This window comes from Cydia amplana, chromosome 17 (assembly GCF_948474715.1).
Source record: "Cydia amplana chromosome 17, ilCydAmpl1.1, whole genome shotgun sequence".
Lineage (NCBI taxonomy): Eukaryota > Metazoa > Arthropoda > Insecta > Lepidoptera > Tortricidae > Cydia > Cydia amplana.
Window position 1 is genome coordinate 8,750,565 of NC_086085.1, and position 24,685 is coordinate 8,775,249.

The 24,685-nt window shown below is 38.4% G+C and overlaps 4 protein-coding genes across 5 annotated transcripts in view; 2 read left to right on the forward strand and 2 right to left on the reverse strand.

Annotated features, from left to right (window-relative positions):
- Nucleotides 1-173: 173 nt before the first annotated feature.
- On the forward strand, nt 174-1,878 carry LOC134655949 (RRP15-like protein). The gene is made up of 4 exons (XM_063511462.1): nt 174-239; nt 320-684; nt 970-1,289; nt 1,781-1,878. The coding sequence occupies exons 1-4, from the start codon at nt 194-196 to the stop codon at nt 1,839-1,841; spliced, it is 792 nt and encodes a 263-aa protein (XP_063367532.1). The 5' UTR covers nt 174-193; the 3' UTR covers nt 1,842-1,878.
- A 3-nt stretch (nt 1,879-1,881) lies between these two features.
- Nucleotides 1,882-5,035, reverse strand: LOC134655947 (RAB6A-GEF complex partner protein 2). The gene is made up of 6 exons (XM_063511461.1): nt 4,811-5,035; nt 4,533-4,738; nt 3,684-3,964; nt 3,319-3,471; nt 2,475-2,661; nt 1,882-2,235 (listed from the first exon to the last, which is right to left on the reverse strand). The coding sequence occupies exons 1-6, from the start codon at nt 4,930-4,932 to the stop codon at nt 2,027-2,029; spliced, it is 1,158 nt and encodes a 385-aa protein (XP_063367531.1). The 5' UTR covers nt 4,933-5,035; the 3' UTR covers nt 1,882-2,026.
- Nucleotides 5,036-6,463: 1,428 nt separating this feature from the next.
- Nucleotides 6,464-10,446, forward strand: LOC134655689 (uncharacterized). 2 transcript variants are annotated; one of them, XM_063511144.1, is made up of 8 exons: nt 6,464-6,636; nt 6,714-6,896; nt 7,116-7,346; nt 7,833-7,973; nt 8,175-8,280; nt 8,365-8,509; nt 8,587-8,643; nt 8,746-10,446. In XM_063511144.1, exons 1-8 carry the CDS (start codon nt 6,523-6,525, stop codon nt 10,340-10,342), a joined length of 2,574 nt encoding a protein of 857 aa, XP_063367214.1. In that variant the 5' UTR covers nt 6,464-6,522; the 3' UTR covers nt 10,343-10,446. The 2 variants fall into 2 exon arrangements, with proteins under 2 accessions (XP_063367214.1, XP_063367213.1); XM_063511143.1 differs by having other exon boundaries at nt 8,175-8,295; nt 8,746-10,445.
- A 1,233-nt stretch (nt 10,447-11,679) lies between these two features.
- The window catches only part of LOC134655918 (F-box only protein 11), a 28,921-nt gene continuing 15,915 nt past the window's right edge, over nt 11,680-24,685 (reverse strand). The window contains exons 6-14 of the mRNA XM_063511423.1: nt 22,114-22,338; nt 20,360-20,604; nt 19,374-19,700; nt 18,082-18,276; nt 16,352-16,657; nt 15,322-15,502; nt 14,503-14,650; nt 13,724-13,822; nt 11,680-13,497 (exon numbers count right to left, since the gene is read on the reverse strand). Coding sequence (XP_063367493.1) covers nt 13,368-13,497; nt 13,724-13,822; nt 14,503-14,650; nt 15,322-15,502; nt 16,352-16,657; nt 18,082-18,276; nt 19,374-19,700; nt 20,360-20,604; nt 22,114-22,338 — 1,856 coding nt within the window. The 3' untranslated portion in view covers nt 11,680-13,367. The remainder of the gene's footprint in view (nt 13,498-13,723; nt 13,823-14,502; nt 14,651-15,321; nt 15,503-16,351; nt 16,658-18,081; nt 18,277-19,373; nt 19,701-20,359; nt 20,605-22,113; nt 22,339-24,685) is intronic.

Sequence of the window (24,685 nt, forward strand, 5' to 3'; positions counted from 1 at the left end):
AATACTACTCTTTGCGCGAAACGGAAAGTATATTTTGTTATATGGCAACGTCAAACTGTCAAAACAGCGTGTTGGTTTGGTTTGGTGGAACACGTGAAATAGGATTTTTAATGTATTTCTTCATTTTTTTAATCCTTACGCAGAGGTAATATAAGTGCTGAAAAAATACGCCATTATACTCATTTAATGTGCAATGGTGGTAGCTCCAGAAATGTCTAAGGCAATACTAAAAGTTTCAGGTAATTTTTTCTTACCCCCTTTTATAAAAATGTTTTAGAAGGACAACAACTATTAAACTATGACGATCTTAATGTTTTAGTGTCCGACGATGAAACGTCAAGTGATGATCAAACATCAGAAGGATCAGAGAATGTAGAGGGGATGGAAATTGAAGAATTGGGCGAAGAAAGTGGGAATTCTGCTTCAGGGGAAGACAACAGTGACGATGAAGATACTGTAATGGCCAACAAAGGCTGGGGCGATTCCATATCAAAGATTCTCAGCTCCACTAAACCCAAAAATAAGAAAACTTTGGTATTATCAAGGGCTAAGAAGTACTCTGCAACTGAAAAGGTTGAAAAGGAGGAAAAACCGGCATTTGAAGTGATTGGGGAAACTAAAGAAGAAAAGCCAGTGCTAAAGAAAGAGGATCCAGACACTTCAGAACCAGCACCTAAAAAGAAAGTAAGTATCAATAGAAATATAATTTTATCCGAGGGTGGTGCCAATATAGGGCGAGGCATGTTTTTAAAAGAACATAAATAACATTTTTTATAAATAAATATGGAAAAAGCACTAAATATCTATATCAAGCAAATTTAATAAAATAAATTCTTGCTGACGATTGAAAATGTAACTCAAAGCATTACTTAAATATTTATAGAGTCTGATGACTTCAATATTTGTTTATTATTCAACATTTTAACAATATCTGCTAAATACTACAGTTATAATGGTGTTTTCTTACAGAAAAATGAAAAGCCCTCAATAAGAGTGAAACCCAACATATTAGAAAAGGATAGAGAGAGGTTATTAAACAAGATTGCAACAAAAGGTGTTGTGCAACTGTTTAATGCAGTCAGAAACCAGCAGAAGACATTAGAGAAGGAAATGGACAGGAGTGATTTATCGGAAGCTAAGAAGGAGAAACTTTTAAAGAAATTTGACAAAAGAGCATTCTTAGATACTCTCATGGGACAGACTAAATCGGTAGTTGTTGATCAGGAGACTAAAGCTCCAAAGAATGAAGTGAAGTCTGAGGAAGAGAAACCTAGATGGAATGCATTAAGGTATTTAACACACCTAGTTCTTTAGGATAATTTATTTTTAATCTTCTTTTAGTTAAGTACAGGTTGATTCACAAGAGCTGGTACAAATTGAATGAAAATATCTATAGTGTGTCAAAGGTCTGTCTGATTTCAAACATGGACAAGGAGAATCATACTATCTTTGTCTAACACTAGTACTAGCACCCAAAAGAAAAGAATGAGTATAGTTTTTGTTGTTCGTATTTACTGACAAGATTTGGTTGACCCAGTATATGTGTGAATCACATTAACCAATTAAATGGTGACTGACTGTATATTAATACAAGTCTGACTCGCAATGAAAGTTACATTTATTCCATTTGTGCAAGTTTTAGTGAATCAACCTGTAACTCTGGACCATTTTACAATTTGTTGTAATTGAGAAGCATCACCATTATGGTGACACTAAACTGTCTATATTTTTTTATAACTTTTATAACTTATTTATAACTTATTTATAACTTTTTTTTCAGAGATGACTTCATGATGGGAGCCAAGATGAAAGACTGGGACAAAGAGTCAGTAGATGAATGATTTTATTACATTAATAAATAATCTTTAAAAATCATTTCTTATCGTCTAATTTAATTACCATTCTGTTTAATTATATACATTGCAATTTATTTTGTTAAAATCTAGTAGTAATCATTAAAAAAAATGGAATTGTGTATTAGCACTACCTGTATTATTTTTTAATTTATTATATTAATTCAATTTGATTATTTTATGTGCATTGTGTAAGCATCATTGCCCACCACATGCTGTGTGATCTGTTTGGGCAAAGTAGAATATATCTTGACAGGGAGATTCCAGACCATAGTTTCAATGGGCACATTCAAGGGCGCATTCCAATCCTTATCTTCGGGATTGGGAAGGAGCTTTTCATTTGTGGTTACAAACTCGAAGTGGAGACGCCATTTTAGTGTTACTGTAAGATGAAAAAATAATTGTAAAATAAACTCTAAATTTCATCTATTGTACTGTAGGAAAGATAGCCTTTGGAGCAAATGCTTAGAAATGTACGTGCTTCTTGCTTTAACACTGTACACACAGGTTAGTAAAGTAGAATTGGTATAGTTGTGAGTCTCACACTAACATTGAGTGATTTGTGACACAAAGTCATTGATGTTTCCTATAAAATATGCTTTAAAAAAAAGATGTACCCACCTTCATCAACCTCGAAAGCAGGAGTGATGTGCAATGGAATGGGTAATATTAATTCTGAATGGGTGAGACCTAAGGTTACTTCATGGTATCTTGCCACGGTCATTGACCTGCTGGTGGTGTCTTTGTTATTGTTAGCTTTAGCTGGTGACGATTTAACTATTTCTTCAGGCTGCAGAGACACTGATACCTAGAATGACACGAAAAAATACTATTTTATTTATTGAACACAATACAAAAAACTTACAGTTTCCGACCGATTCACTTACATGCTAGGAATAGATAAATTATCAAAAATAATAATAACTATGCATTATTATGCATGACTCACACAATAAATGCTATGCCCTAGCTAGATAATATATAATTCCTAATATGAGAACTACTATGTACATAATACTATGATATCCATACAGCAGACATAAAACAGTTTAGTACAGAAAAGTAAAAAAATAGTAATGAAAGAAACATGTCTCTCATTATAAAGTTGTGGTTTCTTTCTGAATAACTATTGTGAAGTGATGACTCAAATTTTTAATTTCTTAGAAGTTTGACATTTAAAATAACACTTGCACTGCATAGGCCAGCGGTTCTCAATCTTTTTTTTTGACGGAACCCTTTTGGAAAGCGAAATACTTGATGGAACCCTACAATAAAACAATAGTTTTTAGAAGTGTATTTTTTTATTAATAAGCATAATAATTATGCTTATTTTATTATTCTAAATTCTTGCGGAAACCCTGCAGGGGTGTCGCGGAACCCTAGGGTTCCGCGGAACACACTTTGAGAATGGCTGGCATAGGCTATCAAAATTGTTGCAGACTTATCTTGGTCTAACTCTATTTACCTGCATACAAGTGACAGTTCCGACGGAGAAATCAAAGGTCCCAACAATATCTTCACCCAGTTTGTACGCTGACTTGAACAGGCAGAATCTTCCCACTTTACCTCTGGAGTTGGTAATCATGTATGAATTAGGGCTTCTTCGGGCTGTGAGATTCTGTAGAAAATAAATACATGTTGAGCATGACTATTATAATCTGTTCTCTCTATTTATTTCTGTATTACATAGAGTCTGTGCGGAAAGAGAAGAGTCGTGAAATGTATTGGGCCCCATACATTCCACTACTCTTCTCTTTCCGCACAAACTCTAAGCTATTTTTATGCAGATATGTAATTTGTTTGGGCAAAGTTTATAATCATATAGTATACCTGCAATACTTGCAGAGCCATAGTCAGTGGTGTCTCTACCTTCCTCTCTTCAGAGAATGGGTTTGTTGGCTGCAGCTCCTCAGTTGTCTCATTCCCACACAGTGCGGCCAGGTCTTGCATGTTCATTATTGGACTAATAGGTAGCACTCGGAAAGGTATCCGGACCATTTTGATGTGAGAGCCCACTTTTTGAGTGGCTATTGTGACTTTGTAGGAGTATTTCACTGTTGTGCCACGGTAAGATGGTGGTGCTTCAATTGGTAATGATTCTCTGTACCAAACTAGAATAAACATATTTTTATTAAATAGATTATACACGTAATCAGACTTAAAATATTAATCCCCTTATTCATATAACTTTATAAGCTGCAATTAGAAAATTTATTTCATCCCTATCTTACAAATGCATGTTATTTTACATAATTAAAGTTAAAATGACAGACTAAGACAAACAATAGCTAATTGAGGTTTGTAGTGTGTTCATGAATAATGCCATAAAACAATAACCCCCTTATTCATAAACATTTACTAAAGTTAGCAAGCCGATAATAAATTGTTTGTCCCTTTCCACCATACTAATACGTCAGAAAGGGACAAACTATTATTATCGGCTTGTCAACTTTAGTAAACATTTATGAATAAGGGGGTAAGATTCTAAAGTGCTTGATGTCTAAAGCAAAGTATATAAATATTCTCGACAGGTGAGTAAATCCAGTAATACTGGATTTCTTTAGCTCAGGATATGGTGTTTGGTTTAAAAAAAAGTATCATGCATGCAAAGAATACTTTGTTAATACATTTTCAGATTTGGGTGCTACCTGTTTGGCTGTCAATAAATATGTTACTTACATGTTTTAGTCTCCCCAAGAGGAATAGTCAAGTCGCAGAATAATATCTTTGGTTTAGTATGAAATGTCACATCACCAATGTCACATGAAGTCACCTCCAAAGATGTAGTCTTCTCGACAGTAGGTGTTTTTTCAGCCATGCTCCCTGATGTGGAATAGAAACAGTGGATCTGTGCGGAACCCCATGCTAAGTTCTCTAAAATATCACTGTAAAAATCATGTTAGAACAATAGTGAGAGGTGATTTCAATGGGATATTGTTGTTTTTATTTTAACTTACCTGTGGCTTTGGGAATTTCTGTGTTCTGGTTGTGTTGTATGACAAAATGTAATACAACACTCTAGAGCCTCACCAGCTAAGTAAACTGTGCCAGTTGTTAACTTGGCTGAAAGCTCAATCATTTTTGTTTTGCTATTTCCATGGATTATTATATCTTAAAACATTATTAATTAAGTATAACAGCCAATAAAAAGCATTCACGTTTTTCTGCGTCTATACTAGTTTAGCACATGTTAATATCGTAAATATAATAAAATAATAATAGTTTGTATTCGAATTCCAATATCCTCCCAATAGGAAAGGAAGCAGTTGACGTTTGCAATTTTGACAAATGACAACCTACATTGACGGATGAGTAAAAAGGGGCTACCATATAATGTTTATTTATTTCCCTTAACTTCAAGAGATTATTAAACAGGCTTTAAAATATATACTTGGTCAACCAGATCTTGACAGTAGAAAAAGGCGGCAAATTTGAAAAATGTAGGCGCAAAGGGATATCGTCCCATAGAAAATTTGAATTTCGCGCCTTTTTTTACTGACAAGATTTGGTTGACCAGCTATAGTTAAAGCGCATAATATCCTAATCGAAAAAATATCCTTTTGTACCGTACCCATCTACATGTCCCATCACAAAATATTCTTATTCCTTCAAGTTTTGTTGTTAAATTAAGGAATATTTTTTTTTTACTTTTTTTTTGTATAGCCTATATTGTGTCCCACTGCTGGGCAAAGGCCTCCCCTGTCTTTCGCCACTCGTCACGGCTTTGTGCATGTTCCCGCCAGTCGCCACAGAATGAGTCCAGGTCGTTTCGCCATCTCATTTTTGGTCTGCCTCTGCCTCGGGTGATCTGTGGTGCCCAGTCGGTCGCTATTTTGGCCCATCTGTCCGGGTGCATCCGACAGATATGGCCCGCCCAATCCCACTTGAGCTTGGCGGCCTTCACACCCACATCTGCGATACCAGTTTTGGAGCGCAGCTCTGTGTTCCTTATCCGATCGGTTCTACTGAAAAAACAATGATTTTCGCCTTCTCGCAGCACAAATAGCAAGAATTACATTTTACCACTTTAATGGGAAATGGTCAAAAGTGGTAACACTTGATTCGTTCAAAAATGAACAAAAATTATTACTTTATATAATAATATGTTCCATGTATATATTTATTTATTTTTTATTTATATATTCAATTAGGTGAAAAATAGATAATACTTTATGATTTTTAATTAAAGTAAATAACAATATTCAAAGGCATATACTTACTTTACTCTTTGATGTGCACTATTTCTCAACGAATAATATCCATTTTACGCTGCATGAAACTCAATCTTTTGTATAACGAATTATAAATTGCGAAATATATTTAACAAATAACATGTAAATTAATATTTACTTTACTCTTTGATGTGCACTATTTCTCAACGAATAATATCCATTTTACGCTGCATGAAACTCAATCTTTTGTATAACGAATTATAAATTGCGAAATATATTTAACAAATAACATGTAAATTAATATTTTTCAGTTAAAATTCAATATAAATTTCTATAAAACATAGAAAAAACAATCATTTATCTATTCTGAAATGTATCTGTAATTCTGTACCTATTTTTTCAACAATCTCAACATCGTGCATTGGAACGTTTAGTAACGAATATGAACGTTTGAAATAATCATTGAAATTTGTAATTAATTTGTTTAAATAAACAAAATGATTATATCAGATGGGATTAATCATACTAAATTACAATCAATAATAGTTGGTGAACTGAAGAAGGCTGGATTAAAGCACAGGCTAAAGAAAATCATATTGAAAAATGTTAAGGTATGAATCCATCAACAGTCTGTGTCCAATAGCAAATAAATGACTTGTTTTATTGACTCACATATATTTGTTTACAGGAACACAAAACGGTATTCGGAGCTCCTTTGGCAAAAGTGCCATCGGGCAGTGTTATTTGCTGTGGGAGTAATTTGTGTGTACCGCTAGTGGTAAACGAAATGTCAGCAGTTCTTCGTACTAACGCCCATATCGAGGGCCTATTTCGTAAAGCGGGGTCTCAAACTCGCCAAAAGGATATAAAGGTAAGCCATTAACTCAATTTTAACCGTATTGTCTTGAGTAAATGTTGCATATAACAATTAGAATTTAACCTCTTGAATGCGAACGTGGATCCGCGCAGTAAGTATTGAATTCTAATCAATTAACAATTAGAGTTCGATACCTACTAACGTGGATCCGCGTTCCGGCATTCCAAAGGTTAAGGTTTTTCCTAAAGTATGTAATTTTTTTCGACGTTCCAGCGACTCTTAGATGCCGGTGGGTGTGTATCAGAAGGACATCATCCGGTTGATGTGGCGAGTGTACTGAAGCTCTACTTGCGCTGTTTACCAGAGCCACTGATCAGTGCAGAAGTGCAAGACTTACTCCTACGCTGTAGGGTCACAGCTGGTGATGATGCCTTGAAACCGCTCCTGCACACATTGCTGCTGTTACCTGTATTACATGTTCACCTGCTGCATTACATTATGGAGGTATAACCGGTATATTTTTACAGCAGTGCTTTAAATATTTCCTTTTGTTGATAATTTTATTACAGGGTGAAATATTTATGAAGCTGAACTTAATCAGTCAAAGCTAGACCAACCTCTTGTAGCAGAATTTTTTTTTTATAAAGTTTTTAATATAATTTCTTTTTTAATACCAACAATAATCCATACACTTCACTGCAGTGGTTTTCAACCTTTACTATGACAAATCTCAGCTGTTTTCTTTTTACTTGGGCCCTACAATCCCCCTATAGAGGCATTGTGACACCCTAGAGCAGTGTTTTTCAAACTGTGGGTCGCGACCCCCCGGGCCCCCCAGAAGCCTCTACCAGCTGTAAGGCAATACATAAGCGAAATATTTTGTTTAAACAAAGGGGGTCGCGTCATGAAAAAGATTGAAAAACACTGCCCTAGGGGGATGAAACCTACAGATGCAAAAACACTAATTTACTGTTAAAATTGTTGTTTCAGCTGCTCAACTATATTGCATCGCGGCACAAAGAGAACTTGATGGATTCTTCCAACCTGGCGATAGTGATGGCTCCTAGCATTATGCCTTTACCTGCTGCCTCGTCTGCTCAGAGATTGGAGCACCATGTTGCTTTAGTCAAGGTGAATATCAAACTACCACACAAATAAAAAGGACCTTAATACTTTTAATTAGCTATAAATGCAGCTATTAATTACAGTTTTTGATGTGAAGGGATGAAATCCTCAAATCCTGTTGTCCAGGATTTTCCAAATGTTTTGTTGTTTTAACACGAAGTCCCCTCATATTTTTCGGTCCCCTTTTAAATATTTTTTTATTTTCAGATATTTATAGAAAACTCTCAACATATTGGTCTTTTGACTGATGACCTTATGTCACAGTTAGATGATGACACAGAAGCGCATTTAGCAAAAAGAAAGAAGAGACGAAGTGGGTCCCTTAATCGTAAGTTTGCAGATTAATTAAAAAGTTAACTCAATCTATAACAATGTTCTAAAATGTTTTCTGTTCTAGGCATGTTGAGTGGGCTGCGTAAGATGGTGTCCGGAGGAGTGAATACACCAGCTACTGTGTGCGAGAATGGCAAGACTCCTATATTGAGCAAGTCGGCGTCCAAACGAAAATTTGATAGCTATGAGGGACTTTCAGCTAAAACCAAGTGAGGTTTCCTTATGATTGTATATTAAATTTACTGAAAGTGTTTGACAGTTTATAAACTTTTTATGTCTTTTACAGAAAAGAGATAAAGAAGAATCTCCCTCAGAAAGAACTATCATTTACTCCAATGAAAATGTAAGTAACAGTAATTGGTATTAAATGTAATTCATCTATTATTATTCTACCTACTGTGGTCTGTGAGATACTACTTTATTAATTAACTTGTTTGATTAACAGGGGCATCACCGAAAGGAAGAGAATAAGGCTGAGTTTAATGGATGCAAGAAGCACCCCAGTAATTAATTCCAATATGAAAAATTCCGAAACAAGTGCCAGCAGTGAAGACCTGCTCACTTCCTCTGAACGTTTGTTCAGTGCTCACGACACTATCGACCTTTCACCAGACCAGAAACCTGACAAAGACTATGTCAGAATATCTAAACAGGAATATGAAGAAATCAAAAGTCGAGTATCCGCCATTGAGAATAGACTGTCTAGAGAATTCACTGATGTCATACCTAGAGTCGAGCCGTTGCAACAAGTACAGAGTGTCTACGAGCAAACTTTGGAGGAAGTAGCGATGCTTAACTGTCCAACGTCAGATCATTTAGCAAGACGTTTAAGTAAGGAATTAAAAATACGACCCAATGAACAGGCAAAGGTAATAAGATCTCCGAGCGCCCGGAAAATCGGCTCTATACGACGCCGATCTAAAGAGAACATTCCAAAAATTACTAGGCATAAGTCATGGAACGCTTCTGTGGCGTCACAAGCTAGTCAAATCGCAGATAGATTTTATCCTTACGTGGGACTGATTCGTCGGGATCGTACCAGTACGGCCAAACCAGACTTAGCTGCACCAAAGACACCAAAGTCTAATGAGAGCAATGCCTCACTATCAGACAAATCGCTCACTGATTCTAGTCAAAAGTATCAGTCGCGTAAACGAATAAGTCTCAACTCTGATTATAATCTAGATAAATCATTTAAGAGAGGTCCAACGCGCAGATCTCTGAATGTTACTATTAATAGCTGGGACGCAACAGCGTCAGACAACTCTACAAATAACACTCTGAATTCAACTGAAAAATCGAATACCTCAATGAATCAATCTGGCGTTTACCAAAACGTTACAACGCGAAATCTCAAAAAATTCACAAAGAGTCCTTCTAATTCACAACAGAAGTGGCGGAGTGCTGCAGCTTTCTTTATGGATAAGACAGGCGAGATGGACAGCACAGGTCTCTCTGGTAGGCCTTCGGTTAATAAACTGAGGAAACAGAATGCAGGTGCAGTTTTGGCCAAGGCCAAACTCTTTGAATCTGGATCTGACAAATCATCAGGACGGAGCGATAAAAACTCGCATTCTGGCTTTGCAAGGAGACCTCGGGTCAATGTTAATCAATTGAATAAGCAGCCGAAGTTAATAGCTCATGTTAGACCAAAAGTGCAATCAAATGTAACTGAAGGCTCTGCTCCTGGTATTCCTATTCGAACTCACCGAAATGTAGATGTTCCTCCAAACGTGCCTCCGAAATCTCACCGCCAATATGGGAGCCAAAGTAAAGATACAGTTGATACTTTTCATTTGAGTAGAAAGACTACAGCCCCTATAAGAAAAGTATCCCCACAACCTTTACCTGTAAAAACTACTCCGTTCATGACCCCTGCCTTGAGGAAGCCTCTCTGTACACCAAGAAGTTTAAGGACACCTACATGTTCTAGCGATCTCAAAAAAGCGAATACCCCACTCAAAGCGATACACATAATATCGCCTCGAAGACGGTCTCCGCGTCAAAAACTGTTGCGAGCGTACACCCAACAAGCAAACTGATCAAAGTTTCACATTTATTTTTATCAATTTAGTATTAATCAATCAATCGTCTTTATTTTACACGAAAGAAATTGTACTTAATAATCATAGGTTTTAGGATATAAATGATGATTAAATGAATCAAGTGGCCATGTGTAAATAGATATACAAAAGTCTAAATAGATAATTTGTTTTGATTGAGTGTTTGTTTCATTGATTTTTTCCTGTGTTATTTTTTTGAACTGACTTCGTTGCAACGGGATCAACTTGCAAACGAAAACATCCAAATCGGTCCACAACTGGCACAATTGTGTAAGGTAAACGTACTGTTGCTTGACGCGGTCCCAGTATAAATGTCAACTTGAAACTTAATTGTCAATAGAGGTGACAGCAGGGTGCCATCTATTGGGCATTAGCATGTCGAGCACTAGTACGTTTACCTTACTATGCCTAGGTAAAGAACGTAGTTAAAGTTGAGTTAAAGCCCCTCTTGCAAGTAGTTTCGTAGTTTACAAAAACACTAAAAAAATGACACGGCAGCTAAAAGGCTCCTCAATTATAGAACCGTCCATTGTTTCGGCTGGGGTGCATAAAGTTATATCGACGGAATAATAAGAACAGTCAAGGGTGCATCAGTGCTTAGACATACGAAGGGTTAAGACTGCTCAATCTTACACATACGTACAGTCAGCAAATTAGACGTAGCAAAGTTTGTGAGATGACGGGTGTCTTTTCAATACAATTTTGTGCGATTAGGTTATAAGTTTAAATTATATTGAGTCTACCCATCGAGTTTGAAAAATACATAACATCGAAGTTGTGTTTAACTTCCTAAGGCCCAGTCTTACCTATAGTAGTCTGTCTGTGCGGAAAGAGAAGAGTCGTGAAATGTATGGGATCCAATACATTCTACGACTCTTCTCTTTCTGCACAGACTACCTATTCAAGTTCCTTGTAATTTAGACCATGTTCAATCGGAACAGTCGCTTTTGCCGTTTCGTTAAATTTTCAAACAACGTAAATCAACTCTATGGCCTACAATTTAGGTTCAAATTTCAGTGACAAATTTTGGATGTTTCGTTTGTATGGCTGGGTCTTAGGTGTCTTTTTCGAACACCTGGCGTGCATCTGATGCGGACTGTTCCTTAGGGTGGTATTCCACATGCACATTTGATCAAATATTGGACAGGTGGAATACCATCCCTACATACGAGTACACATTAGTCTATTACCAGTAGTAACCCACAGACCAGCCACAGGCAGCGCAGCGGAGCCGTTTTATCTCTAATGGTACAGTCGCACTAATGGATCAATTTTATAGTAATCAAGGGGAAAAAACAAAGTAAATAAAATGCCAATTTATAATATTATATGATGTATATCACGGCTTTTACAGTGGTATCTTCATGTATAAACAAAATATCCAGATTTGAATTCAATAAATTAAGATCATACTGACAATTCAATAAATAACAATTTTTCACATTCAATTATATAAAGCATCAGCGCCACAATAATTTTGATGTTATAATAATAATGTCATAGTACTGTAGTGGGGACCAACTAAATTATTTTCACTTACATATTTAGCGATGATCACAGATTGAGGATTATAAAAAAGCAGATTCAGAACATACCGTGCTATGGAGAGACGATTTAACAATTCGAAATTTGCAATAGTGATTACTGAGTAATTTAGATTTTCATTATAGCTTACCGGCTAACTTATCACTATCAGCACTCTAGCCGCTCACGTTCGGCCTTTCCCAGTTCCTAACATTGCTTCTCGATCGATATCAATACCAAATTTAAATTAACAATATAATAAAATATCAATTGTACCTAAGATCTTTTCCATTTAAATACGCACATTCGTTCTTTTAATTTGCATCCTAATTATACACTAGCGGGCGTGGGCCCGGCCGGCCCGCACTCCGCAACGCGGCGGCTCCGCTCTGAGCATACGACGACCTAACCATAATTAAACATACATGTTGTGATCAATAATAAAAATATAATGATACAAATACATTAATTACTACGTTTCGATTATTGTGTGACATAAATATTTACAAAGCGCACTAGGAGCGCCAAAATAGTTAGGCGAGGCAGACTCCTAATGGAGAGATTAAAATGGCGCCGCGCCTGGCGTCCGCGACTGTCCGGCCGCGACCGCGGCTGTACCCCAAACAATACTTACATATCTTTATTAACCAAAGCTCCCGCCACCGGGCCAGGAGAGCAGAGGTATAAATGCCCCCAAATCAAATATAATAAGTGTCGTCAATTCAATAAAAATGTGGACAGCAAATATTACTAAACGCTATCCTGACGTCCGCAGTCGCCAGATCGAGAACCAAATCTTGGTAGGTACTAAATAATAATACGAGGATACATTATCTGTCTATCTTCTAGCACTTTTGGACTATAGAAGGTATCATATTTTACATGGCATTTTAAAAACACAGTCATCCCTGCTATTGAACTCGTCCATTATTCGTTGAGAAACAAAAAATGGTAGCTTCAAAACAAAGTGCTAAACACAAATAATATAGTATAAAACATTGATTAAGCAATCAAAAATTTAGAGTGATGGAGCACTAAAAATAATATTTCTCATGATTACAAAACTATAGTAGACATTATAATGTAAACACTGCTACCAGTACATCTTATAAAACGAATAACATTATTCTAATATATCAATGTGATTTTTGAGATTATGGTACGATTACAATTTGGGAATGCATGATACTACTCGACAAAATACATAATTATTAAGTACAGATGATTAAAAAAATGCCCCTACATATACAGACAGCGTAACGTCGAAATACCAGCAATCGTTCAACTAGTACCTAATTATTTTAACAGGTTTACACGAATGCGAATCGGGGGCGCGGAGAGCGCCCTACAAATACTAGCGACTCACGACATGACATGTACAACGTGAAGATTTAGGTAATAAAAATAATTCGTCCGAGGTAGAGTACAGCGTGACGGCGTCTCGGTTCAGCTGCCGGACCCTGGACAGTGGACAAGGGGCTCAGTTGACCATGAGCGTGTGGGACTCCATGGGTGCGGCGGAGTCGTACAGCGTGTCCGTGTCCTGCGTGGGTTCGCCCTGCAGCTGGCACTGGTTCGACAGTGTGCCCGCGCCGCAGTCGCAGAAAAATCTGGATAAAGAACACAAGCTTTAGTGCTCCAATTCGCTTTATGATTGTCTAGTTAAACCATTGATTGTTATTTAACACATTCAGTGCCGAAAACCCGACAATAGTCGGGATCGTGGTACTACAGCTTTATATGACGAAATTGTTGTGGCCTGGCGCCCATGTCTTGTTTGGCTGGGTGGCAATGAATGTGTTAACTTCATATAAAATACAAAATTAATGTACTGACCTGTCATGGCGTATGAATTCGACGTCATGTCCCTGATGGCACGTTTTGATGCAATTGACACAAATGGCATTGCGGTCTGTCGTGTTGCAAGTCTGGCACCTAAAATAAATTTGACGGATTAATAACATCACTGCTGCATTCTGACCTATCTGAACTATCATAGTCGCATTTTTATCACCTGTTATGCTATGCGTCACTTTCGCACTTACATATTTGTTAGAACGTGACAGCCATGGTGACAAATGATAAAGAGCCGGCCATCTTAGCCCTACTGTACGTTAAATATAGTGACACACTTAACATTTCTAGAACTTATCTTGTTGTAATAAGATTTCTGAGTGATTACTTAATTGTATCAACAACCTAAAGTGCAGGTCGATTCACGAAAACTGGCACGAATGGAGTGTACGAAACTTTCATTGTATTAATGACGCCTGGGCTACCGCGAAAACTGAAATTCGCAATTTGCTGGGATCTTTCTCTTTTACTTCAATAAAGGCGTAATTAGAGTGACAAAAAAAGATGCCCGCAATTTGCGAACTTCGTTTTTCGCGGTTATAGCCTTGTATCGGTATACAGTCAGAGCCACAATTTTATTGTTTAATGTGATACACAGATATATATAATTTTTATTTACTCATTCATTCCATTCGTGCCAGCTCTTGTGAAAACGCCTGTAACTATTGCGACGTTCTAAAAAATTACTGAATAGAAAATTTGCGACTTTATAAAATACTGAATCGTAAAGATAACTTTATATCAATGCTATAAAAAGTTACCTGTAGAAATCGTGCATGGGGAACGACGTGTACGACGATATCTTATACAAGCACTGGCCGCCGCCGACCGCCTTCTCCACGGCGTCTTGATTGCTAAATATTTTGTTGCCTCGTATTAATGGCGACACGCCAGATGCTAGGCAAAGGCCTGAAAAGAATGGGACATTATTAGAAACAAATAAAGCCAAAAAAATGCTTTCTAAAATACTTAGCAAGTATCCTATCTCTTTTCAAGCAAGCAAATATGACAATTTACGATGAAATAGGTTAGTAATCAATATTCTATTGACTTTTTACAATAAATCAAGTAAACACAAATTGAGTTTATTTCATTGAAACTATAAAAGAAAAAAAGGGAGTATATTTTTTTTTCAGAGCTTGTCTTGTTGAAATGGCTAAATGTGTGCAATGGGCAGCCCAACTTTCGTGTTTACGCATATAACGTTCCAGTTTTACGTTACATTCCATGGACCTTGTAACTATTGAATTTATTTTAGTAAAAAAAAATCTAGTTTAGTCAGTGGCCGACTGATATATCCGCCAGATAATAAAATTCCTAGACATATATCGTGAAACGTGAAAATCATTATCTCGTTCCCTGGAGCCGACTTCTGGACCATTTGCCCTTCGGGCTTCTTAAGCAACCTAATAAATCTATCCTACTTAATAGATAGCTATTGGTTTAATGTGACTACCGTCAAAACATTACACAAGATCTTTACGATCGGTCGCCGACATATCTATACTATACGGCTGCACAAAACCTTGTCAGACGTCGTCAGAAGCAAAAGAAATAATGTGAAAGTAAATAAATCTTACCTCCAAATCTGTTGTTAAAGATCTGGTTGTGTTCTAGCGTGGCGGTGGCGTTGTTGGTGATCTCGACGCCGGCCGCGAGCCCGTCGAAGATGCGGTTGCGCCGCAGCACCGGGTGGCTCTGAGTTGAGATCAGCACGCCCGCTTGCGCGTTGCGAAATATATCGTTCTCCTCCAATACTCCCTGTTCACGAAAATAGATGGGTAAATCAACTTTGAATAATTTTACGGTTTAGACTCACTTGTTTTAAGTCACTCGCGCGACATGTTTCGGAGAGCCTAGGTCTCCTTTCTCAAGCACTAACAGTGCGAGCAGCGTTCACGACAATCAATCAAATCAATGTTAGCATGTCTCACAACAGTTTTAATTTCGGGTAAATCAACTTTTTCTTATCACTCGTTGCCACGGTTACGTTCTCCTGGGTCACTCTTTAAAACCTGATTTATAGGCATTTAAATTCGCCAAACACGCTTTTTGGTGATACTTATAAACCCTTTCCATTGAGGGTCGTCTACCAAGCGTGTCAGAAGAAGGTGGTCACGGTGGACAATGTCTTCTAGCAAACTATGCTACTATTGTCTCTTGGCTGACCGGACAGAATAACAACAAGAAATAGTTGATCCACCCAGATAATCGTCACAGTCATGATTTTAGCTTTGCGACTTGAATTGCGTGCCAGTTTGGGTTAGAAAGATGCGAATGAATGGCCATTGATGTATTAAGGATATCCTCCATGTTAAGGAGACTTTAACACGAATAGCGGCGATTTTACCTACATTCGAGGCTTTTATAATAAATTTAGTTGTAGCAATAATTGCTTCCTCAGCGATAAATGCGTTATGGCTCTATGCGCACATCAGGACAAAATAAATAGCTTTTCAAAGCCAGCTACCACATTAGAATCCTATTACCAGTGGTCAAAACGATTAGTTGTAGCAGAACGGATTGTCATCATTTTGTTTTTAAAATTTGGGCACAGGTCGAACGACATACAAGTATTAGTTTAATTTAGGAAGTAAAATCGGGACTTACCTTTCCTCCATTAAAAATACAAATTCCTCCATCGCGCCCATCAAAAATCTTATTTCTCTTGAGCGTCGGGTTGGAGTCAGTCTTAATCCACACACCCGCCATGGCGTTATCGAAGATCTCGTTCTGTTCGAGCAGCCCTAGGCCGCCGTTGTATACGAGCACGCCGCCGTTCTGCCCGCCCCAGATCTTGTTGCCGCGGATGACCGGGTTGCTGCCGGTTCGGATTTGAACGCCAGAGTATAGGTGGTTGAAAATGTCGTTATCTTCTAGTTTTCCGTGGCCGTTGTCGTAGAAATATACGCCAACCTGCGATAACACGTTCTATTCACGTGGTGGTTCAGTCAATACTACTACGCGAGTTTGATGTCACAGGTTGTTTTTAGGGTTCCGTAGCCAAATGGCAAAAAACGGAACCCTTATAGATTCGTCATGTCTGTCTGTCTGTCCGTCCGTATGTCACAGCCACTTTTCTCCGAAACTATAAGAACTATACTGTTGAAACTTGGTAAGTATTCTGTGAACCGCATTAAGATTTTCACACAAAAATAGAAAAAAAACAATAAATTTTTGGGGTTCCCCATACTTCGAACTGAAACTCAAAATTTTTTTTTCATCAAACCCATACGTGTGGGGTATCTATGGATAGGTCTTCAAAAATGATATTGAGGTTTCTAATATCATTTTTTTCTAAACTGAATAGTTTGCGCGAGAGACACTTCCAAAGTGGTAAAATGTGTGTCCCCCCCCTGTAACTTCTAAAATAAGAGAATGATAAAACTAAAAAAAATATATGATGTACATTACCATGTAAACTTCCACCGAACGTTTGAACGAGATCTAGTAAGTAGTTTTTTTTTATACGTCATAAATCGCCTAAATACGGAACCCTTCATGGGCGAGTCCGACTCGCACTTGGCCGCTTTTTAGACAAACAAATCACAGGATTCCACACATGTGAAGATGGGTTTAAACTGTCAAATGTGTGGAATCCTGTGATTTGTTTGTCTAAAAAACAACCTGTAACATCAAACTCGCGTAGTGACATTGTGAGTGTAGTGTGCAAGTGTGAACGCGACCGGACCAACGAGTGAAGTCTGGTGGTAACGTTGAAAGCGAACGCAGCCGACGCGCACGAATGAGGGTAGACCGAGCGCGGTCTACACAACTTTGACACCCACCCGCTATCTTCAGTTACCCGTGAACAAGATGCATGTAACTGCGTCGAAATATCGGGAGCTCAAAAACAATACAAAAGGTAATCAGTAATCACGGTTCATATCAGGGATGTTGCGAACATCCGCATCCGCAACCGCGGAATTTCCGCATTATTTTCAACATCCGCATCCGCATAAAATCGATGCGGAGCTTATGCGGATGCGGATGTCGAACAAGTCGGTACAGGAACGTCTTAGCGGCGGCGTAAGTGCTAGGTAATGTCGTCATTACCTATAACGAAAAGGTCTAGATCCAGAAAAGTCGGTGAAGTTACTGTTTATTAAATATAACGCACCTATATTCTTGCTATAATACTAAACGTTTCGGTTTTTTTAATAAAAAAATACTAAAAATTTAATATTTGACGTTTTCTAAGTACCTAATCTTGACATCCGCATCCGCATCCGCGGATGTGAGCCTTTAAATATCCGCATCCGCATCCGCGGATGTCAAAAAATCTGCATCCGCAACATCCCTGGTTCATATCCCGGTCGATATAAGTCTAGTTCCAATACCTGTTTGCCGGAGTGTATGCGGTTGCGGCGCAGCACGGGCGTGGAGCCGGTGGTGATCCAGACGCCGGCGAGCGTGTTGGCGTACACCTCGTTCTCCTCGATGAGCCCCTGGCCCTTCTCGTGCACGTAGATGCCGCCGTGCTGCCCGTGGTGGATCTTGTTGTGCCGGACTATCGGGTCGCTGTTTGTGCGGATCTGTACACAAATGTATTACGTTCATATTGATATAACTGTACAAAGTATTTTCTAAACTATTTTATACTTTACTGTGTCATCATTAATGATCGGCATACCCCGCAACGGAGCTAGCAAAACCGTAGCATATGACAGTTTTGTGCCAGGGTTGGCGATTATGATGAACCATTTTGCTTTAACTTTATTGTATGTAAGATTAATAAAATTGATCGAGAACCTTGTTGACCCTCTTCCGATATAACCCGGTTTAATTTACTGTCAAATAATATAAATTAACAGGTCAATGTCAATATTAGATGCGTTTCAATGTATCTGTTATTTTGATTATAAAATCACGTTTTTTTTCGCATTTCTTTCAAATATTAACATGGAATTTTCATTGCTTGAAAATATTGGTGTGTTTAAAAACAAAGATTTTTTTTGTACTTTAGTTTATGCGTAGTAGTGATAACCCTGACGTATAACTGCTACAGATTTGCTAGCTCCGTTGCGGGGTATGATTGATCGGACACCGGTAGCATTTTATGTCATTATGACGTCCAACGTAATATTCTTGTGTCCTTTAAACGAGCAATTAGTCATTACGTTGGACGTCAAAATGACATAAAATGCTACCGGTGTCCGATCATTAGTCATCATCATCACCAAATTAAATTATTGATAAAACAGGGAAACAGACGGGAAAAATTAAGCACTAAGATTTGCCAATGAGCGTTGCATTTAATAGGCGGGTCCACACAGAACGAGCAGCCTCCCAAGACAATTTCCTTTATATCTTTTATGGCCAGTTAACGATCAATAGTCACAAAACAGAAGATTAATGTCAATGAAAACGAAAAGTACGTTAGTACCCGTATAAGTGTAAGGCCTGAGTGGACGCTCGAAGCGGAGCGTTCGGCGGGGCGTGCAGCGTGGCGTCGGGCTCGCAAGTAATTTGAGCAGCGTGCACTAAGGCCGCTCCTATACGCTTGCATTTGTTTAACATGCACGCCGCACGCCCCGCCCCGCTGCACGCCCAACTCGAGCGTCCACTCAGGCCTTACACTAAGAGCCAAATTCTTCTTCTCAAACAGAGCTCAAGCAAACAAGCAACTAACCTGAATTCCAGCCAAAGCATTTCCATAAATATTATTGTGCTCAATCAGCCCCCGGCCCTCGCCGAATATATACACGCCGCCCTGATGGCCGTTATAAATCTCGTTGCGACGAATGGTCGGGTTGCTGTTGGAGGTGATCCACACGCCCGCGAAGTTGTTCGAGTGTATCTTGTTGTCTATGAACTGGCCGAGCCCGGACTCATGCACGTAAATGCCTCCCGTCTGGCCGTGGTGGATCTCGCAGTGCACTACGGTGGGGTTGGCGCCGGCTTTCACTTCGAAACCGGCGATTCTGTTGTTGTGAATATCATTTGCTTCAAAGTAGCCCTGAAAAGAAGTTGTTGTTAGCATTTTGTAAGGAAAAAATAATGAGTCCGATTTAGATACTGCGTCAAGGTGCTATGCACGCATGCGAGTAACACCCTATTACAGGAGTACATTACTAGTTACAATTTATGTAGACGCGTCTATCAACAGTTCACGTACGAGGTCCAAGAGAGCGAAATGACCTCCCACTTGCTTTACACGAATATGCAGTGTACAAACTTAACATTTGGATATGACGCGAATTTGGGTAACTTTCAAATGTATATACATTAATACATTATAGTATGTAATAAGTATGTTAGTTGCTAGTTTAGGTTAAGATATTAGTAATTTTTAGATTTGTATTGTATTGTAGATTGTAAGATTTGTATTAACCTTAGACATATTATATTATAATATATACATTAATTTTAAAAACGGTATTTTAATAAAGTATGTAATGTATATGATGTCACTCGTAATTTACTCTTTAAATATAGATCTACTAATAACCTAAATCTTTTAATGTGTAAGTTTATGCAGCGTATTTTGGGTAAATAAACTGGGCTGTATTCAAGAGTTTTCTTCGGAACTCCAACGGAAGCCGCGCTATAACAGTACGCATGTTTTTCTGTATGTTCAGTCAGCAGCAGAAGTTGTTAAGCGGTCGAATCACTCACCAATCCATTCTCAAATGTGAATATGCCGACGTCGCGACCGTGGTGTATGTGGTTGCGGCGCATGATGGGGTTGGCGAAGTTCTTGACCCAGATGCCGGCGAGCGCGTTGCGCGAGATCTCGTTGTCCTGGTAGGCGCCCTGCGCGTAGTCCGTGACGTAGAGACCGACGTTTTCGCAGTCGCTGATGTCGCAGTGTTTGATCACCGGGTTGGCGCCCGCTCCGCTCACGCACACCGCTGCACCCACTAAGGAAATCGCATTATTAGATATGCATCATTTGACAGGATTTAGTTTCAATATTGTGTCTAGGGTTAGCCTTAGTTTGTAGTTTAGATTACTAGTCGTAAGTAGTTTCTTACTAAATGTTAGACTAAGTGTAACAGCTCTGATATTTAATTGTAATTTGGTTTCCCGCGATACAGGCATTGCCTAGTGCGGAGACCCCTGGTATAGCTGTAACCTTTGCTGAATTAAATGATCTTTATTCTTATTCATCATAAACCCCAGATATTAGAGTACCCACCAATAGACTTATCAAATTCCACTTTTACATTCATAGCTCAACGGGTGGCAGCTGGAAATGCAACACAAGAAAATTTGGGATAGTACGTTTACACTTAAGCCCATTTCGGAAATCGACACATTTGGACTTAAATATAACTAGTGCAATACTGTAAGTCCGCACTTTCATCTTGTGGCGGCGGCATGCATTTTATACCTACTCTGTTCTTCAATGTAATAGCCAAGTGGCGTAACTATATCAACTGAAGCCTGTAGCAAATTCATCAAATAGAGACCTGTGCTCACGGCGTTTGATCAAATTGTGGCCACACTCGGGCCATAAGCCCGTACCATTTTAACCGCTTTACTTACCACCCTATATTTAAGATACCGGCAGCATCTTCCGTAGTGCTAATCCATACTAATATTATACATATTATGTAAACCTGTGTTGTGTGCAATAAAGTGATTACTACTACTACTACAGTAGAATCCGCTTATAAGGACATAGAAGGGAAGTGACAAATACGTCATACTAAGCGGATGTCATATATATAAAGCATAGTTGATAACTTCTTATTTTTGTAATTTTTTTTCAAATTAATCTCGAATTCCTTTGTGAGAGATGAGTTATATTAACTTTGTACCAATTATCAACTTGTCACCCAAAATCAAAGCTAAACAACTTTTTAAACGCCTCGCACGCACCAACCGTCCTCGCAGGGAAAGACGTGGGGACGGCCACGAAAACGAAGGATTTTTAGGTCATAGTAAGCGATTTGTCACTATAAGCGAAGTCATCTTATCCGAATTTCTCACAAAGAATTTAATATGAAAACCAAACTTCGCACAGTAATTACGTCATAGTAAGCGGTTGGTCAGTATAAGCGGAGTCATAATAAACGGATTCTACTGTACTACTAAGTTAGCGGCGAACCTAAAACTGTCTACTATAGGCGCCTCTCACAAAATATAATGTGAACTCTTTTTGAGAAGAAAAATTCTTCTCAGGATATTTGCGTCCACTGCTAAACATATGCCTCTTTCATGGATTTCCATGTTGTTCTGTACGCGGCGGTTCTATGCCACTGCCAGGTCTGCCCTGCCGTCTTTCTAATGTCGTCCGACCATCTTGCTCGTGGTTTTCCGTCTCTTCGGCTTCCCAGTCGAAGTCTCCAGAACAGCACTCGCTGGCCCCATCGGTCATCATCCCTACATAATGTGAATGTGAACTAGACTGGACAAATTCTTACCCACACTGGCGCTCCGAATAATGCAATGATCAACGGTGGGAGAGCAGTTATCGGAGACCTCCAGGCAGTAGTGCTTGTGGTGCTGCATGGTGCTGGTAGCGTCGGGTGAAAACTTCAGCGTCATGTGGCCCGCGTACGCGCGGCTGGCGCCCTCTGCGAACGTCAGCGTCGACTCCGCCTCGCGTTCCAGTACTACCGACTCGGCCACGTTGCCAGCGGCACAACCTGGGATGGAGAGGTAGTTGTAGTTACATAGCCACACAGTTACAGTACCTGATAGAATATTTTAAGTACTGTAACTGTGTGGCTGGGGTTAGTAGGATGCCTGGGCAGTAGTTCTGGGTACTTACATAAGAACTAAAATTTGATAAGATCTAAATATAATTATGAAGTTTAATGGAGTTACGGTTGACAATAGACATAAAATTTAGAGTAAAGTTAGATTATTTTTTCCAATGGAAAGTTTTTCTTTTCAAAAATTGGTTTAAATCAGAAAACAAATTGATAACTAGATTATTACCCAGATTGATTGTGTAGTGCTGAGCTATCAGTGTCAAGTGTCACCCTTAATTTTAACACGATTGTCTAAAAAAAATGTCATAATCTAATTAAGGAATTTGATTTTATTTTATAAACTAATTGACCGCAAACACAAAGAATTTACTTAGTTTTGACTCTAACAACAATATTCAAATCACTAAATTCACAACCCTTCTTTATGCTTTAGCCGTAATACGGTAAAAAAAGTGTGTAGCCGTAGTAGGGTAAAAAAGCGGCACAACCTGGGTTGGAGAGAGTAGTTGTAGTTACATAGCCACACAGTTACAGTACCTGATAGAGGAGTTATTGTAAGTACTGTAACTGTGTGGCCGGGGTTAGCAGGACGCCTGAGCAGTAGTTTTGGATACCTACGTAAGAACTAAAATTTGGTAGTGTCCGACCGAAGGTTCGGTTTCGGTTTCGGCCAGTTTCGGCCAAAAAATCATGTTTCGGCCGTAGTTTCGGTTTCGGCCAAAAAACGGCCGAACCTTTCGGCTGGGCCGAAACATACGCAATGGTACTTCGTTCTATGAAACTAAACTATGTGACAAAGACCAAAAGTTGTGGAACAAGTAGGACTGTTGTCCTATTTGTTCCAAAGACCAAAAGACCAAAGACTAAAAGTTGTGAAACAAGTAGGACAACAATATTAATACATATACTGATTTATGTATACAGAAATTAATCGGTTTAATATTAAACACAATTCCACTAATGATGGGGCCACTGAACGGTCGACGCAGTCTTAAGAGGCTGTCAATACCTAAAACGCGCACACTGTCTAATTGTATCGTAGTAAATGAGATAGCACTGTCGCATGTTACTGGGCCTGGGCAAGGGAATAATAAGAAAACTCATCATCTTCCTCGCGTTATCCCAGCATTTTGGCCACGGGTCATGGGAGCATGGGGTCCACTTGACAAGTAATCCCAAGAATTGGCGGCGGCACTAGTTTTTACGAAAGCGACTTTCATCAGACTGACCTTCCAATCCAGAGGGTAAACTAGGCTTTATCGGACTAGTCCGGCTTCCTCAATGGTCAATATCAAATGATATTTCGTACATAAGTTCCGAAAAACTCATTGGTACGAGTCGGGGTTTGTAGTGTTTGTACAGTCGACTACAAAGAGATGTATCCACTTTTTCACCTTACTGCCTTGTAATAAGGTGAAAAAGTGGATACATCTCTTTGTAGTCGACCCTACCTGCGACATTTGGATTGAAAGTCGCACGCTCTTACTCACCGCTAGGCCACCAGCGCTCAAGGGAATAATAAGAAAATTATTGAAATAAAAATAAATGTGGATTATTTGTGTAATATTACTCGTTAGCGGTTTAGGTATAAGTAAATGTTTTGACAAATTGATTTTAATTTCAGACACATAAGTCAAGAAATAAAGACATTAGAACCGTTTAATGGAGATTTTAAGACCAATCTTTGCAATTATTTTCTATCGAGCCGATGTCGTTCAATCATGTATCGAGTGCGGCCACGGTCTTAAAATATAATAAATATTAACATAGATATAAATATATTTTTTGCTTTACTAAATCAAATCGTTTTGTTAAAAGGGGCTACCTGCGGTTTTTATCGATTTTTGACAAGTTTTGAATCGTATCTCCTACTTTTGCACTACAGATAGATTTTTATAAGACAAACGGCTATCGGTTCTTCAATCTCTTTATCTCCATTATTGTCTACCGGATTTTGAAAGAAATTGATACCATTTTATGATTTTTTTAAACATTGTCTAAAAGAACACTTTTTTCGTATCTAGATTGCTGTGAAGGATATTACTTATACGAAATCTACATATTTGGGTTCGTCTTTGACGTGTCGTAAAACGTGTCTAGGAGGGTTTGATTTTAAACGAATTAACACAAAAGTTATGGCCAGAAAACCAGTTTTTTGGCCTTAAATTGTTCAACTTTGATGGCAAATATCTCGAAGACATTGAACTTTGAAGTAAATATGGAATACTATATTGCTTAAAGCCGTTGCTGTTAATATGACAAGCTACAAAAAACATAA